Source organism: Eptatretus burgeri, chromosome 4, assembly GCF_056783735.1.
Source record: "Eptatretus burgeri isolate ZD-2024b chromosome 4, Ebu_testis_v1, whole genome shotgun sequence".
Classification (NCBI taxonomy): Eukaryota; Metazoa; Chordata; class Myxini; order Myxiniformes; family Myxinidae; genus Eptatretus; species Eptatretus burgeri.
The window spans coordinates 2,135,233-2,151,114 of record NC_140964.1 but is presented as its reverse complement, the minus strand read 5'-3'; the positions used below and the strand labels follow the sequence as shown (position 1 = coordinate 2,151,114).

The window sequence follows — 15,882 nt, the reverse complement described above, 5'->3', positions numbered from 1 at the left end:
ACGGAAACAGTAGAGACAGTTAAGGAATAGAGAGAAACATTCATTTTATAATATTTAATATATATATATATATATATATATATATATAATATTAATATAGATACAACAGGATTGCAACAAAATAAATCATGTTAATCGAACCTGACTTTTACACCAAAAAAACTGACTTTACCTGACCATTCATGAAAAGACTTTAATTGACAAATTTTGTAAAATAAAAATTAAAAAATGACAAAGCATATTAAATTGTTAATATTAACATTATATATTGTTAATATTAACGGAGTAGATTAAATTGTTAATATTTACATTGTTTCTATTCATTTATTTTCAACATAATTTTTACTTTATTAAAAAACAAACATAAAACATAATTCCAAGTAAAACAAAAATTCTTTTTCAGATATGTTCACCTATGATATATAATATAGACAGACGATTAGGTTACTCAGCCTGAACAATTATAGAAACAATTTGTGACCACGATTTTGTTCAGATTTTCTTTGGTCGAATGCTGCCTTCAATCAGCCAACACATTTTTGTAGACTGAGAAACTCCTCTCCACGTCCACATTGTCAGTTGGGGCAAACTTTAAGTTGGAAACGTCTGCTGGCTCTATCCCCTCAGGAAGGATGATTCTGTCCATGTCTTCTTGCAAAATCGCTTTCACTGATCATAGTACTTCAACATCTGGGTTTCTTTTCAAAACCGCCGCAAACCTTTCACGAAGCCGATTTCCCTTTTCACTGGGGATGCTTTCGATCTTGGACTTTGTCAGGTCCAACAAGCTGAAGGCTTCGACCAAAGGCAAGCCAGCCACTTCAATGTGTCTTCAAATGAATAGACAGGAAAGCCAAGTTGCCAGATATGAAGGCGAGATCTACCTGTAGCTGGAGATCTTTGACGATTTCCTGCACCTTCTGAATCGACGCTGCTTCTGTTGGAACAAAATTGGCTTGGACAGACTTCACGGCATCAAAATTTTGAGCAAAGAACAATGCAGTCACGATCCATGTTCCCCACCTGGTAAGAACTGGTTCAGGCAGGAGAGGAAGATCAGGGCATGTTTCTTTCCAGGTAACCACATGGCTCGGGGCCTTGAGGTAGACCTTCACAGACAATATCAGGACATTGACCTCCCGGAACATCTCCCTTGCGACCTCGCAGACTCTGTGCAGAGCATGAGCAAGGCAGGTCACGTGACTCTTTAAGATCTTTACCAGCCTTGAGCATGTAAGCCGCCGCGTCACTCAGGAGTTTCAGCAGAGATGGATCAAAATTGGGCCAGAGAGCACATATGGAATCGTTGACGAGTCGAGCAATGGAAGAAGAGTCGGGCTTGTCAAGGAATGCACAATTTACGAGAAACGGGGGATTGTAATTGTTGTCCAGCTTTCCAAAATGCACATTGTGGACATATGGGCCACATGCATCGGTCATTTCATCGACACCAATCAAGATCGAAGAATCTTGTAGAGATGTCTGGATTTCTTTTGTCACGTCCTCATAGCATTCCTGCAAGTAAAATTTTATGAGTGGAGTTTTGTCGGGCAATGAAATGCCCGACTCGATGGCAAAGGTTAGTCTCGATAAAGCCACGAAACTTCAGATTCTCCAACCTGATCCACGGGATGTTTTCCGCGAGCATGGCCTCACAAAGCTCCTTTCCAAGAACTTTAGTCCACGACCTCTTGGGCTTTGGTGTCAGTACATCCTTGAGTTGGTTCTGAGAACCACTCCTCTTCCCTTTCAGTTGTATGTTCCTCGTGTGTCGGGCCGACTTCTGATTCTGCCCCAATTGTGACTTCTGAACGACACCGAATCCCACCTCTCAGGCTTTACAATAGACATTCCTTCTGTTGGGTAAGAACTTTAATGGGTCCTCCTCCTTGGCATTGAACTCCTTGAGCCACTTGTTCTTGGTGCTTGATTTTGTGTCTGGAAAAGTAAAAACTATATTGCTGCCAATTCATAAATCTGTAATAATTAATTAAATAAATGTTACTTTTTTTTTTTTTTACCAAAATCGTGTTTTTGGTTTTGTTTTGTTTTCTTGTCCAAAACGCTGTTTTATGTGAATTTTTTTTTTTTAAATGTGATTCACATTTTTCCCCGATCTCGAGTAATCACACTGATATGTGTGTGTGTGTGTGTGTGTGTGTGTGTGTGTGTGTGTGTGTGTGTGTGTGTTAGTTGTTCATATAAAGCATAATATTCTCTCTGCTAACTCCTCTATCTCTCTCTCTCTCTCTCTCTCTCTCCCCTCTCTCTCTCTCTCTCTCTCTCTCTCTCTCTCTCGCTCTCGCTCTCACTCTCTCTCACTCTCTCTCTCTCTCACTCTCTCTCTTTCTGTCTCTCACTCTCTCTCTCTCACACTCTCACACTCTCACCCTCTCTTTCTCACACACTCTTACACTCTTACACTCTCACACTCTCACACTCTCACACTCTCACACTCTCACACTCTCACACTCTCAGACTCTCACACTCTCACACTCTCACACTCTCACACTCTCTCACTCTCTCTCTCTCTCTCACTCTCTCTCTCTCTCTCTCTCTCTCTCTCTCTCTCTCTCTCTCTCTCTCTCTCTCTCTCTCTCTCTATATATATATATATATATATATATATATATATATATATATATATATATATATATATATATATATATATATATATATATATATATATATATATCTCCCACTCCCTTCCTCACCATTTGTCTCTGGATGCATCTCGATGATGGTTATGGCTGGACGGTAGTTATCTCCATACGTGGCTGGCCAGTGTTTATGTCCGGGCGGTGTTTATCTCCAGACAGCATGGCTCTGGACGCGTCCGAGCGGTGTTTGTCTCCGGACGTGTCCAGGCGGTGTTTTTTTTCCAGACTGTGTTTATCTTTAGACATGTGTGGGCGGTATTTGTCTCTGGGCCGTATTCATAGTATGACCAGTAGAAAATGGATTTCAGACATTATTTTGTTTCCATCTTCACTATTATTCTGTGCAGAATCATTTTAATGAGACGGTATGAATCGTAATTAATGCTCCACCACACATCTGCCTTCCCTTGCCCACCCCTCCTCACTCTCCCTCACTCCTCTTCACTCCTCCTCCCTCCTCTCTCTTTCCCACTCCATCTCCTCACTCTCCCCCCTCTGTCTCTCCCCCACTCTTCTCTCCCTCCCCTCTTTTTTTTGTCCTGCCCTCTCAGTATTCCCATCAGGGAAGTGACCGGTGGAATTTGCTTGTATAAACATAAATCTGGTATATTTGCTGGGGATGTTCGTATGTTAAGGGGTATTGAGTTCCAGATACCAATACCTCTACCGTGACTTGGGAGGCCCACTTTCACGCTTTGTCCAAATCCTTTTTAATAAGGTCATCCACAATGACAATATTGTTGTGTTTCAGCTTTTCCCTTGTGCTTTTCTTCACTTGCGTTTGTGCCATTATGATAGGGTCTTCACTCGGATGTGCCGCCGGTAGTCATCATGCTTTACAAGTAAATTAAAGCTCTCTCGACGTTCAGAGCCACGTCAAACCTTTTGCAGAGTATGTTCTCGGCGATTTCTACACAATCCTCTTGCTCTGGGTTCTGTGCCTCCATGAATCCCCACTTTACAAAAGTTATTTTGATTGGAAAACACTTCTCCTTTATTCGTGTGGGCATCCAGTTGTATAATGTTTCCTTGCAGTTCACTCACCTCCCTCTCTATATTTCCCACTTCAAATTCCTCATTTTTCTTCTCCAGGTCATCTGCTCTCTTGCTTTCAATCTCTATTGCTTTTCCTCTTTCTATTTCCAATCTTCAAATGTTATTGATCAAGTGAATCAACAGCCTCCTTGTTCATGGCCTGAAAAATTGTCGTGGCTCTCCTAAAATAGTTGTCAATAGCATCTTTGGTGATTTCAGGGATGCCACAATTTACTCCATTCTCTGCAGTCTCAGTGCCACCAGTGCCGGGGCCAGTTAATTCATCCGCTGATAGCATTTCTGGCTCGAGTACCATACGCTCACATTATCTGTGATGCCTTTTCCTTCTTTCTTCGGTTTCTTGCTTGATTTTTGCAGGATATAGTTGCTCATAATTGTTTCGAGAGTGGATTCACTCGATTTCCTTTCAATTTCCTCATGGAAAAGGAATCTCAGAGATGTTATGTCAAATTATGTGTGAAGAACTCACAACACTGCTTCAAGCCAGGGTGAGAAGAGCGAGACAGAACAACCTTTGGACGGCGGTTCCGTAGACGGGGGGGGGGGGGGGGGGAAGTGAGGAACAAACTTCAACTTGTATCCAGTGATTGTGGACACAAAACTCCAATTATTTCACTGTGGTCATAATTACATTTTAAAGTTGTGGATTGGACTCTGACTGATATTAATAAGGATTCTTTCCTCCCTATCTATATGTGAAGGTTGGTCACAAGAACCTTGATTTTCACACACCTCAAAGTAAAAGACAATAGGATTTATGTCCCATGACCTGCCCGAACATAATCCGAAGCATCATTGCTGTGATCAATGCAGGGACTAAAATTAATATTGCCCAATTAAGCCTGGTGTTTGCTTGCTGGTTAAGGTGGGTGGCTGGCTGAAGATCTTTGGGTCCTGAGATTCAAACCCCTTTGGTGCAGTTGAATTAACACTAGGTGGGTTAACTCAGCCTGTCATTCTTCTGAGGTTGGTAAAATGAGTACTAGCAACTTGATAACAGGGGACATTGCATCAGTGGCATGACCACACTCCCAGAAAAATGATGCAGCCAAGCACCTACAGGCTGCATACAAATAAATAAATAAAAAAAGTTCAATTCTACTTTAAAAAAAAAATAAACAAACTTTAATCAAAGCTTGTGTCATAAATGTAGATCCTATACTTAGCAGAGACATGTAAGATTGTTAAAGTGTGTGTGTGTGTGTGTGTGTGTGTGTGTGTGTGTGTGTGTGTGTGTGTGTGTGTGTGTGTGTGTGTGTGTGTGTGTGTGTGTGTGTGTGTGTGTGTTTTCAGTTTACAAAATTAGTTGACATCACTTTATAGCTGATGTAATCAATAAAAAAAGATTAAAATGGTGTTGAACACTTGAGGTCGTGTCTTCATCAAAATTAAAACTAGCATCCGTTGAAGACAAAGTCTTCGATATCCCCCGCCATAGTAAATGAGGATTAACAAACTTATATTCCCTAAGCGTGTACACAATATGTATGTGAAGTTTCACCTTGATCTGACCAGCCGTTCTTGAGAAGAAGATGTTTGAAGGTTTTAGGGTAAGTTCAATATGGCCGCCAAACCATGTGACCTATCAATTAGAAATTAACAAACTTCTGAAAGGATGTCTTGGGGAAAGTGTTTTGAAATTTTGTAGTTAAGCTCCGGAAACGAAATGTGATGGACAGACGGACGGACGAAACCCATTTCTATATCCCCCGCCAACTTCGTTGGTTGGCGGGGGATAAAAAACAAGCCCCTGGTCCATGTCGCATGATAACCTTTTCAAGTTAGAAACAATATTGCTGAAGACGTTCATGTAGCAAATATCAAGAAGTCAACGGGGAAATCAAATCCAGACCTCCAGGTTATTAACACTTATTTGCTGGATCTATAATGTTTAAACCTTCAAATCAAAGTGGCCCACTGGTTATATTGTTTTTTTTTAATTATTATTTCACTTTCTATCATTTGTACTCACAAGTGAACTTCTGTGCCAGGGGCAGTATGATTATTGAATCTCAACAAGCTTTACACAATATAACAGTATTGTTTATAATGATTGCTTATTGGACCGGGATTCAATTGCGAGCTTGATTTGCTGGTTGCCCAATTCCTGAGGAATGGCTGAGCCACTGATGCAATGTCCCTTGCAGATTCGGGCAATGATTGAGAACTTCGTCAGGTTGTCAGCAACAATTGCCTACCGTTTGTGAAAGACAATGCGGGACCTTTAACATCCACCATCTTGCGCTGGAAGACGGGTCTGCAGTTTGAAGTCCACAGCCTGCGTGGCCTTGTGAAAAGATCATCCAAGTTGAATAATAAATAACAAGTTTTCACTTTTAGAGCCTGTCACTCATGGCTGTTGAAAGTTCACACACTGCAGTAGTAATGATGGAGGCTGGAGTTTGTTTTTATACTGTCCACCGGTGGGAATTCCTTTAATTCCAAATGCAGAGGAAAACCTATTAAAGTTTTACAAGTCCAACAAGGCCAGGGATTCTGTGTAGCCCACAGATTAATATTTTTCCTGGTGGATTTTAAAATCTCTCTTTTTCAATCAAACACTTCTGGAAAATGAATCTGTTGCATTGTTATGTCGAGATTGGCATGCAGGTGCTGTCCCGCTCAGTGGAAACATGCTACGTTTGAGCGGATCGGAGAGATGAAGATGACACATGCTCAATATAAGGATATTCAACGATTTTCTTTTCTCCACAACCTGATTATGGGATGTGTGATCTACAGACAATGTTAGAAACAAATCTTATTCCCGCCAGCCGTCATATGAAAAGTCTACTTTTAATGGCCCTAATTATGTGGGGTTTTGTGGGGTTTTTCAGCTGGGAAAAGTCTTTGGCCCAAGAGTTTCACAAACCGGCTTTTTTTTTGTATACCTTGGTCGAGGCTCGTATGAGAGCTAACACACAACTCACAGCAAGGAGGCATGAGACAAGAGGGGCGGGAGTGGAAGGGACAAGACAGTGGGGAACAGACACATTAGGTGAACTGTGGAAGGGAGAGGGATGGGGATGGGATGGGGAACATGGCGAAGAGAAGATGGACATTACAGGGACTTTCAGGAAGGAAAGCAGGGGAATTGAAGGAAGTGGGCTTGGGTGGATTATCGGGGGTAGAAAAGATCGAGGATTTGGATGGGGGAAGATAAGAGGTGGTGGTGAACAGCTGTTTTGAAAGCCTGGGGGGAAGAATGGGAAAGAATAGAGTGAGGAAGTTTATTCCAAAGGCGGGAAAAAAGAGGAATGAAAGAGTGAAGATGAGCAGTGATTCGTGATTTTGGTAGTTTTACCAGAAGGGGGTTGTTGGCGGACCTTGAGTGCCCGGTGGAAATGTGGTGGGGACAAATCGCAGAGAGAGCAGGGGGGGGCAAGGCTGGAGAGGAGTCGGTAGAAGACAGAAAGACCACCGACCAACCTGCGGTGATTGAGTGAGAGGCCCAAAGACTCAGCTTCATTGCGGGAGATGCCAATGATCTTAAAAGCCCTGGTTTCGACAGCGTGAAGCCGAGAAAGGTGGGAGGCAGGAGCACCAGCCCAGAGGGGAGAGCAGTACTCCATCAGGCTACGGACAAAAGCTTTGTAAGTGGTCAGGAGCTCAAGAGGGCCGAGGAAGGACTTTGCATGACGGAGGATTCCCAGTCGGCGACTGGCTTTTGAGGCGAGGTTGGAAATGTGACTTTCCCAGGAAAGGTCATGGCAGATAGTGAGACCCAGAAGCTTGAAAGAAAAGACTTCTTCCAGAGGATTGTTGAGAAAGTGGATGGGGGGTTTCTAAACGGTCCTTTCGAAGAGACATAGTGAGAGTGTGAGATTTGTCTGGATTGAAAGACATGTTCCACGTGTTGGACCAGTTTGTGATTTTATCCAGATCTGCAGTGAGCGAAGAAGCTGCTGCTTGCCGGTCTGAGGGATGACAGATGGTACGGCAGAGGGTGGAGTCGTCGGCAAAGAGAAATAGAGGATTTTCCAGAGAGTCCGAGAGATCATTGATGAAAACCAGAAAAAGAACAGGGCCCAGAACGCTACCTTGAGGAACTCCAGCCTGCACAGGAAGAGGGGATGAAAGAACTCCATTTAGGGCCACACGTTGACTTTCATTCATTTTCATTTCATCGGAGGCTGCCGCAGCTGTTTCCATCACTGCGGGGAGCATGGCTGTGCCTTCTGTAGATGAGAGCAAGAATTTGGAATTTGTTTAGGATTCAGGCGATAACTCGTCTACTCATCATGAAGGACATCGTGGGATCTTCAAGGTCCACTAACTAACGCTGGCAGACAGGACGTCCAGTATACCATCCCTCAGAGGGACAGCACACACATTAAGTCACCCCACCTGCAAAACACGAGGAAAAGAGGTTATACCTGAGTCGGGGTTCAAACCCAGGCTAAACAGCTCAGAAATTATTGTGCATACCTCTTGACCATCCTAGCAGCCCAACCAGCTGGTTTTGTAGATTTGTTTTTGGAGGGGGGAGGTGGGGTCAGGTTGAAGACAGCTGTAGGGTGAGGAATGAACAAACATTGACATGACATTCACCTTTTGAAGAGACCCTCTTGCAGTCATCACAATCATGACACAGTTACACAATCACATACCCATACATCAGCTACCTGTCAGCCTTGCCACAGTCCATGTGCCTTCCTAACCCCAATGCTTCTGGGTACATATCTAATTCCAGTTTAAGTCTGCTGTAGCTACCGTTTCTGGTGCCACTACCTTTCCAGGGTGACCATTGCATACATTAATTTCTCTCTGAGTGAAAGACCCTTGCTGTATGTACTTCCACACTCACCCTCCTCTTCTTTACTCTCAGGCTGTGGCTTCTGCTTCTACCCTTTGCTGAAAAACTATTCTGCACTTGTTTTATCGACACCCTTCATTATCTTAAACATCTCCATCAGATCCCTTAATAATTAGTTTTTTATGATTTCTAAACTATTTCTGATCATGCCAGTTATGATTACTTTGCGTTTGTAGTGATAATTTATTGATAGCATGAAGCATCTTAAATGGAAATAAATATATTTCAACCTGAGAGGTTTCTGGGGAAGTGGCTTGAGATTTTTCTTTAAAGGCCAGTCCTTCATGCATCACAGAGAGGTCAGTGGTCTTTGTCTTAAACCACCTGCTTTCTGGTCTTGCACCCTCTGCTCTTTCCATGCTTTGCCCCCCCCTACACCCCCAGGTTTCTGGTGAAAGTACCTAAATCCAAGACCACGACTCACCTCCACTCATTTGTTTTTCTTTTTTCCCGCCTGTGGAACCAACTTCCACGTCATCGTCAATCTCATTTTTCCCTCCAGGTGTTCGAGACAGCTGTTCACTCCCATCTCAGATTATCCACCATCCATAAATCCATAACCATGATATTTTCTACCCATGTCAACCCCCATCCCCCTCCCCCCATTCCCCCGCACACCCAAATTACCAGTTTTTAACCTTCCTGAGAATTTACCTCTGTATCTATCCGGTCCACCCCCTATGTCATCCTCTACCCCCTCATTCTTATCGCATCCCTTGTTTGTCCGTCTCCCTCTATTTTGTCCCTCAGCCCTGCTGTTGCTGTTTCCCCCTCTCTTTCTGTTGCTGTTCCTTTTGTTCCGTTGCATCCTGATAATCCAGTTAGATTAGCAAAAAATTCACAAAACCATCACTAATTGAAACAGAAGCAAGAGAAAGAGCAATCAAAGATTGCAGACCCTCACCAGGACTTCTTTCGAATGGTGTATTTTTTTTAATAGGTTTTCGGGTAAATCCAATATGGTTGCCAAACCATGTGACCAATGATATCATATGTATGAAACTTTTGTTCCTCATGGACAGGTGATCATACGTGTAAAGTTTCGCATCAATTTGTTCAAAAAAATGAGGAACAAAAAGTTCTCCACCTATGACGTCATAGGTCATGGTTTAGCAACTATATTTTGAAGAATAAACCTTTAAAAATCTAATCCTCCGGAGCGGCTGGACAGATCAAGGGGAAACTTCACCCACATGTTCCGCAAGCCTTGGGGATATGGGGGTGTTCACAAATAATGAATCGGTCACATGGTCTGGCAGTAATATTTGATTGAACGAAAATCTTTTAAAAAATAATTTGTCTTGAACCGCTTCATTAATCGACGTGAAATGTCAAATTATGATCTAGTAGTCGTGGGGAATATCTATATATTACTAAAACTCTCATCTTGTATGTTCCCGAAATACAGCCAAAACAGTACACGATACGGCAAAACATTTCGGGCCACCTTACTCACCATTCGCCTGCGGTGTGCAGTATCAAGTTTCGTTCAAATCGGGCAACGAAAAAAATTATTTAAAAAATCAATTCCCGATTCAGTCAAGTACTCTTCGGGAGAATTTGATCAATGCAAACAAGTGGTGAGTCCTTTGGGAGTGGTGAGTCCTTCTGTAATTTGACTGGACTATGATACGTTAAGTGTTCTCGGTCTTCCACGAGCCTTGACTTTGTACACAATTTTTTTTTTTTTTAAATAGGATGCACTAAAATTTGAAGGTGTAAGCTTTCATGTACGAGAACAATGTTTTGAACAAATGTTTTTGAAGATAATGTCAGCTGTATTCGTTTTTAATTATATTCTATGTTTGCTTCCTGTTCATGCATTTTATTTAAACTTCTACAGTGAATTACCTCTGTTTGCAAGATTGAATTTTTTGAAAAGCAGCACTGAACTATTAAATATAAGTAAAACTTTTATCGCATTCTTTTTTTTTATTTCGGACAAGGTATATTAATATTGTGAGTATGTACGTTGAGTACAGTTATGAAGACAGGAAGTATCGACTGTTCTATCAGAGGTGTGCATTCAAATGTAGCTGCAGGTGTGAAGGATTTCAGTTTCAACTTTTCGAACATTAGGTAGACTCTGGAGAATTTCTATCTCACTGTTATTTTAACAATGAAACCCAGATGGCTCACTAATGATGTGCAAAACCTATCCACCATTCATAGTTGACTCTTAGTGGCCTTTTGACAGCTTGAGATTGGCAAAGCATAGCCAAATGTCATTATAGGTTTGTTTGTATACTTACTCATCTTCTCGTTGTTTCTTTTTTACAAACTGCATCCCACATCCCCACCCTGACTCATTCCCTCTCTTCACCCCCTTCTGTGTCACCACAGTCTTTCCATTATACGTTAATGCAGCTCTTGTACACGGTTGGGTACAGCACCTCCCTTGCATCACTTTTCCTAGCTATGATTATCCTCTGCATGTTCCGGTAAGTTATACGATATCTCATCGTTATATGGTTGGTCGGTTTTTGCTAAATTCAAATCCTCAAGGATATATGCTTTTTAGACCTTGATCTCATTTTACAATGGAACAGCCAAATAATTAGGATGTTGGCAGACTTCCTATGTATTGGGATGGCATGGACACTCTCAACGTTTAATCCAACACAAATCCTCAAATATATGTCGACAGTAGCGATTTTGTCTTCCGTTATAGAAAGAAGAAATGAAATAACAAATTCACTCGTGAACGATTTACTTTCTGACATGAAATATTCACTAATGCCAAGGGTGGTTCGTTTGATATATGACTTTATTTTGACAGCTTTGATGAGGCTTCTCCCACCCTCCTCTCGCCAATTTTGTTGTCTTTAGCACAATGATGAGGACACGCAGAGAGGACCAAGTGCCGTTTATTCCATCAAAGCAGGTTCCACTCGTCCGAGCCAACAGTGGCCTCACTCGGCCGTACACGACATTACATTCCTCCCTACTAAAGTCACAGAGTCACCCAAATACGTGGGTCGTACAACACGTCTGGAAGAAACACGCAGACATTGAGCTGCAGACGTGACCGGCGATGGCGGTACATTGGAAACAGGTGACGGATACTCACCAAATGCAACCGATAGCGAGGAAACATCCATGTTACTATCACCACCCTGAACATCTGGGTCCACAGATAGAGGGGCGGGTGGTTCGGAACGTGTTCACAGGCACCCTCAATGGTGGAGCACACATCAGATGACAGAATGGAATCGGCAGCGTATGAATGATCAGACCCGCGAGCCAACGATTGATTCACATGACGTTTCCACGTAAGACCGTCTCATGCGAAAACTGGCTCGTCCACCATGGACGAACAAACATCGTCGCCGTAACAACTGCCGGTATGCAAGGTCGAAGCAAATTGAGCCACGGCCGCAACTGTCAGCCATATATGTGGAATGTAGGCATTTCCTGTGAAGTAGAATGCACCGAATTACAATCGGCATGCAAAAAGGCATCGACCTGACTCTGCACAGATCGTACCGCTTGACCCCGATGTAAGATATGTTTCAAAGCTTTGACAAATGACTCGGGCTGGCCATTTGTAGCTGGGTGATAAGGCGCCAACCTCAAGTGTTTGATACCATTACCACCCATTAACACATGGATGGTAATGACCAAGATGGACTGCATGATAGCTATTTCCAGCCATTTCTAGTAAGCATCGATCACCACCAGAAATATATGGCCCATTGACAACCTCAAAATCCAAATGAACGCGCTGCCACGTTCTATCCACAAGCAACCACAACAATGAGACACAGGAGGGATTATCAGCCTCGGTTTGACACGTAGCACATGCTTTTACCGTCTGCTCGATATCCGCATCAAGCCCGGGCCACCACAAAAAACTCCCGGCGAAACTTCTCATTTTGATCACACCTAAATGACCCTTGTGCAACTTCTTGAGACCACTGACGTAATGAAGCAAGAATGAGCACCCTCATGCCCCACATAACACAACCTTGAGCTAAAGACAGCTCGGACGCACGTGGCACATATGGAGCATATTCTGACCACCCTCATGTCGAGGGCAACTCACGACAACGGCCAGACATTACAGCATGCGCAACATGCGACAAAACGGGATCGCGACGAATGGCAGCAGCCACATCAGCAGGCATTACCAAACCAGATTCGATCTGTTCAAACTTTGACACCTCAACCTCATCTGTGGGTTCAGCGACGACCTTAGGAAATGGCAGTTGAGACAGGCCATCACTGTTTACGTGCCGTTCGGAAGCATAAAATTTTATTTTGTAGTCGTACGCACTGCGGAAGAGACACCATCTCTGTCGCCGAGTAGCAGTAGTGACTGGAATGCCTTTCCGAGGATTAACAAGAACTGAAGCGGCTGATGATCACTTTGTCGGAGGAAATGTCGGCCGATCAAGTGCTGACGAAACTTCAACATGCCCCATACCAGACTCAGCGCTCATGCTCAATTTGAACACAATTACCATCGCCTAAGGAGAGGGTATTGCATTTGTGCCCGTCTGTTTCTTTGTTTGTTTGTCTGTTTGTTTGTCTGCACAGAACTTTCGTGTTTTTCTCCACAAGTGCTTGTCAGATTTAGACGAAATTTTCACCATTGGTGAAATGGTGAAGGTTCTGCTTATGTAGAATGTTTTAACCATAATTATGATGCCATGGGTCATGTGCTGTTGCAGCCATTTTGGAAAAACGGGGAAAAAATTGGACCTCTGGATCTCTGAAACCATACCAAAGAAAAAATTGAAACTTGGCACATAGCATGTACTCCTCATGGGAAATAAGTAATTTTTACGACATCATAGGTGCCTTCGTTATGACGTCATAATTGCATATGTAGAACGCTACATCCGATCAGTATAAAAAATATACTTGAGGGTCATCTCGGGATAAAATGGCCCACAGAAAAAAAGTTGATGATGTCATTCGTCAAGTGATTCAGCAGCCATATTGGTTTTTCTTTTTTTTTTAAACCTTCAAAAATCTTCTCTGAAGTGGCTGAACAGATCGAGGTGAAACTACTTGTATAACTGCCCATCCATGAGGAACAAAAGCGTCACACACATGATGTAATAGGTCACATGGTTTGGCAGCCATATTGGATTTACCATAAAACCTATAAAAAAAATATTCTTCTCCAGAACAGCTGGACAAATCGAGGTGAAACTTCACACAAATGTTCCACAAACCATGGGTGTACAAGTTTGTTCAGGAATAATTGATGTCATATTATATGGCAGCCGTAATATATCTTCTTCATCTTCTTTCGGCCGCTCCCGTTAGGGGTCGCAGCCGTAATGTATGGAAGGAGAATCTTAAATAATGTTTTCTCTGGAGCCGCTTAATCAATCGACATGAAACTTCAACATTATGATTCACTAGTGATGGGGAAGACATATTTTAAACTTCAACTTGATCGGCCGCATGGTCTTCTAGCCAGGATTATTTAATTTTTTGATGAGTTTTTTTTATTTTTATTTTTTGAATAAGGCTCACTTGGCTGTGCCTGGATGGGTTTGAAGGTAGAGGAGTAGCAGCTGAAATGTGAATCCTATCCAGGTTCCTCCTGATGACTTCGTCTTTGCTTTTTGCTTGTTTGGGTTCCTTTTGATTACTCCAATGCATGAATGGACCTATTTGGTCTTCCATTTGATTTGAATTGAATGTATTTTAATCATTTTCTAAATAAAATTGAATAATAATAATAATAATAATAATAATAATAATAATAATAATAGTAAAAGCCATGGGACAGGGTCAGGTGTCCGATCAAATCGGGATGTCTTGGTACCGAGTCATCACTGCCAGCAGTTATAAAGTGGCAGTTCGAATTTGTTGATTATTAATTATATAACACACCAGTAACACAAATGCCACACAAAATACACCACACAAAAGAAGTCCTGGTGAGGGTCTGCAGTCTCTGATTGCTCTTTTTCTTATTTTTGATCTGTGAAAGGAAAATAACTTTTTGGACTTCAAAAATAGACAAACAGGAAGACACACTGCCCTTTTATTTATATGCCGGCAGATATATCAGTATAGACATAATGCCTCTCAAAAGTCTACACCCCCTTTCAAAATTTTCACCTTTTGTTGCCTTATAGCCTGGAATTAATTACATTAAATGAGACTTTTTCCACCATTATTTACACATCGTAACGCACAACTTCCAAGTAAAAAACAAATTCCACAAATTTCAGGAATTTAATTAAAAATACAAAACTAGAATATCTTGGTTGGATAAGTGTCCATCACCCTGAGTTAATTCTTGGTGGAAGCACCTTTGACAGCAAATACAGCTGTGAGTCTGTTGGGATAGTTCTCGACCAACTTTGCAACCCTTGATTGGGCAATATTTGCCCATTCTTCTGCACAAAGCTGTTCAAGCTTCGTCAAATTGCATGGGGAGAATTGATGGACAGCAATCTTCAAGTCATGCCACAGATTTTCGATTAAATTTAGGTCCGGGCGTTGATTGAGCCACTCAAGGACATTTATCTTTTTGTTCCTTAGCCACTCCGGTGTAGCTTTAGCCGTGTGCTTCGGGTCGTTGTCATGCTGAAAGGTGAACTTCCATCCCAATTTTAGCTTTCTTTCAGAGGGCAGCAGGTTTTCCTTTTGGATTTTTCTGTATTCTGCTCCATCCATTTCCCTTCCATCGTGGCAAATGCTCCAGCCCATGCTGATGTGAAACGTCCCCATAACATGATGCTGCCACCACCATGCTTCACAGTAGGGATGGTGTTCTTTCGGTAATATGCTGTGTTGGGTTTGTGCCAAACATAACGTTTTGCATTTCGACAAAAAAGCTCCATCTTGCTTTCGTCAGACCTCAAAACTTTTTGTCACATGGCTTCAGAATCTCTGGATTGTTTTTTTGCATTCCTCAAACGGGACTCAAGATGGGCTTTTTTGAGTAATGGCCTCCTTCTTGCCACCCTACCATACAGGCCAGACTTGTGGAGTACTTGGGATATCGTTGTCACATGCGGACAGTGGCCAGTCTTTGCCATAAAGGCCTGTAGCTGTTTCAAAGTTGCCATTGACCTCTTGGTGGCCTCTCGATCAGTCTCTTCCTTGCTTGGTCATCCAGTTTTTTTTTTTTGTGATTTTTTTTTGTATACAATGTCGAGGCTCATATGAGAGCTATATGGGACGGCCTGATCTGGGCAGGGTGTAAGTGGTACCCTACACCTTCCACTTCTTAATGATTGTCTTGACTGTGCTCCAAGGGATATTCAAGGCCTTTGAAATATTTTTATACCCATCCCCTGATCTGTGCCTTTCTACAACTTTATCCCGGATATCTTTTGAAAGCTCCTTGGTGCTCGTGGTTGAGTCCTCACTGTGCAA

General features: G+C 42.4%; 1 protein-coding gene and 1 pseudogene across 1 annotated transcript in view; one reads left to right on the top strand and one right to left on the bottom strand.

Moving 5' to 3' along the window:
• Positions 1 to 15,882, top strand: part of LOC147027329 (secretin receptor-like) — a 150,999-nt gene that overhangs the window by 87,779 nt on the left and 47,338 nt on the right. Inside the window, exon 6 of the mRNA XM_085876668.1 lies at positions 10,876 to 10,973. Within this exon, the coding sequence (XP_085732794.1) occupies positions 10,876 to 10,973 (98 nt within the window). The remainder of the gene's footprint in view (positions 1 to 10,875; positions 10,974 to 15,882) is intronic.
• LOC147027330 (uncharacterized) lies at positions 822 to 4,088 on the bottom strand (annotated as a pseudogene).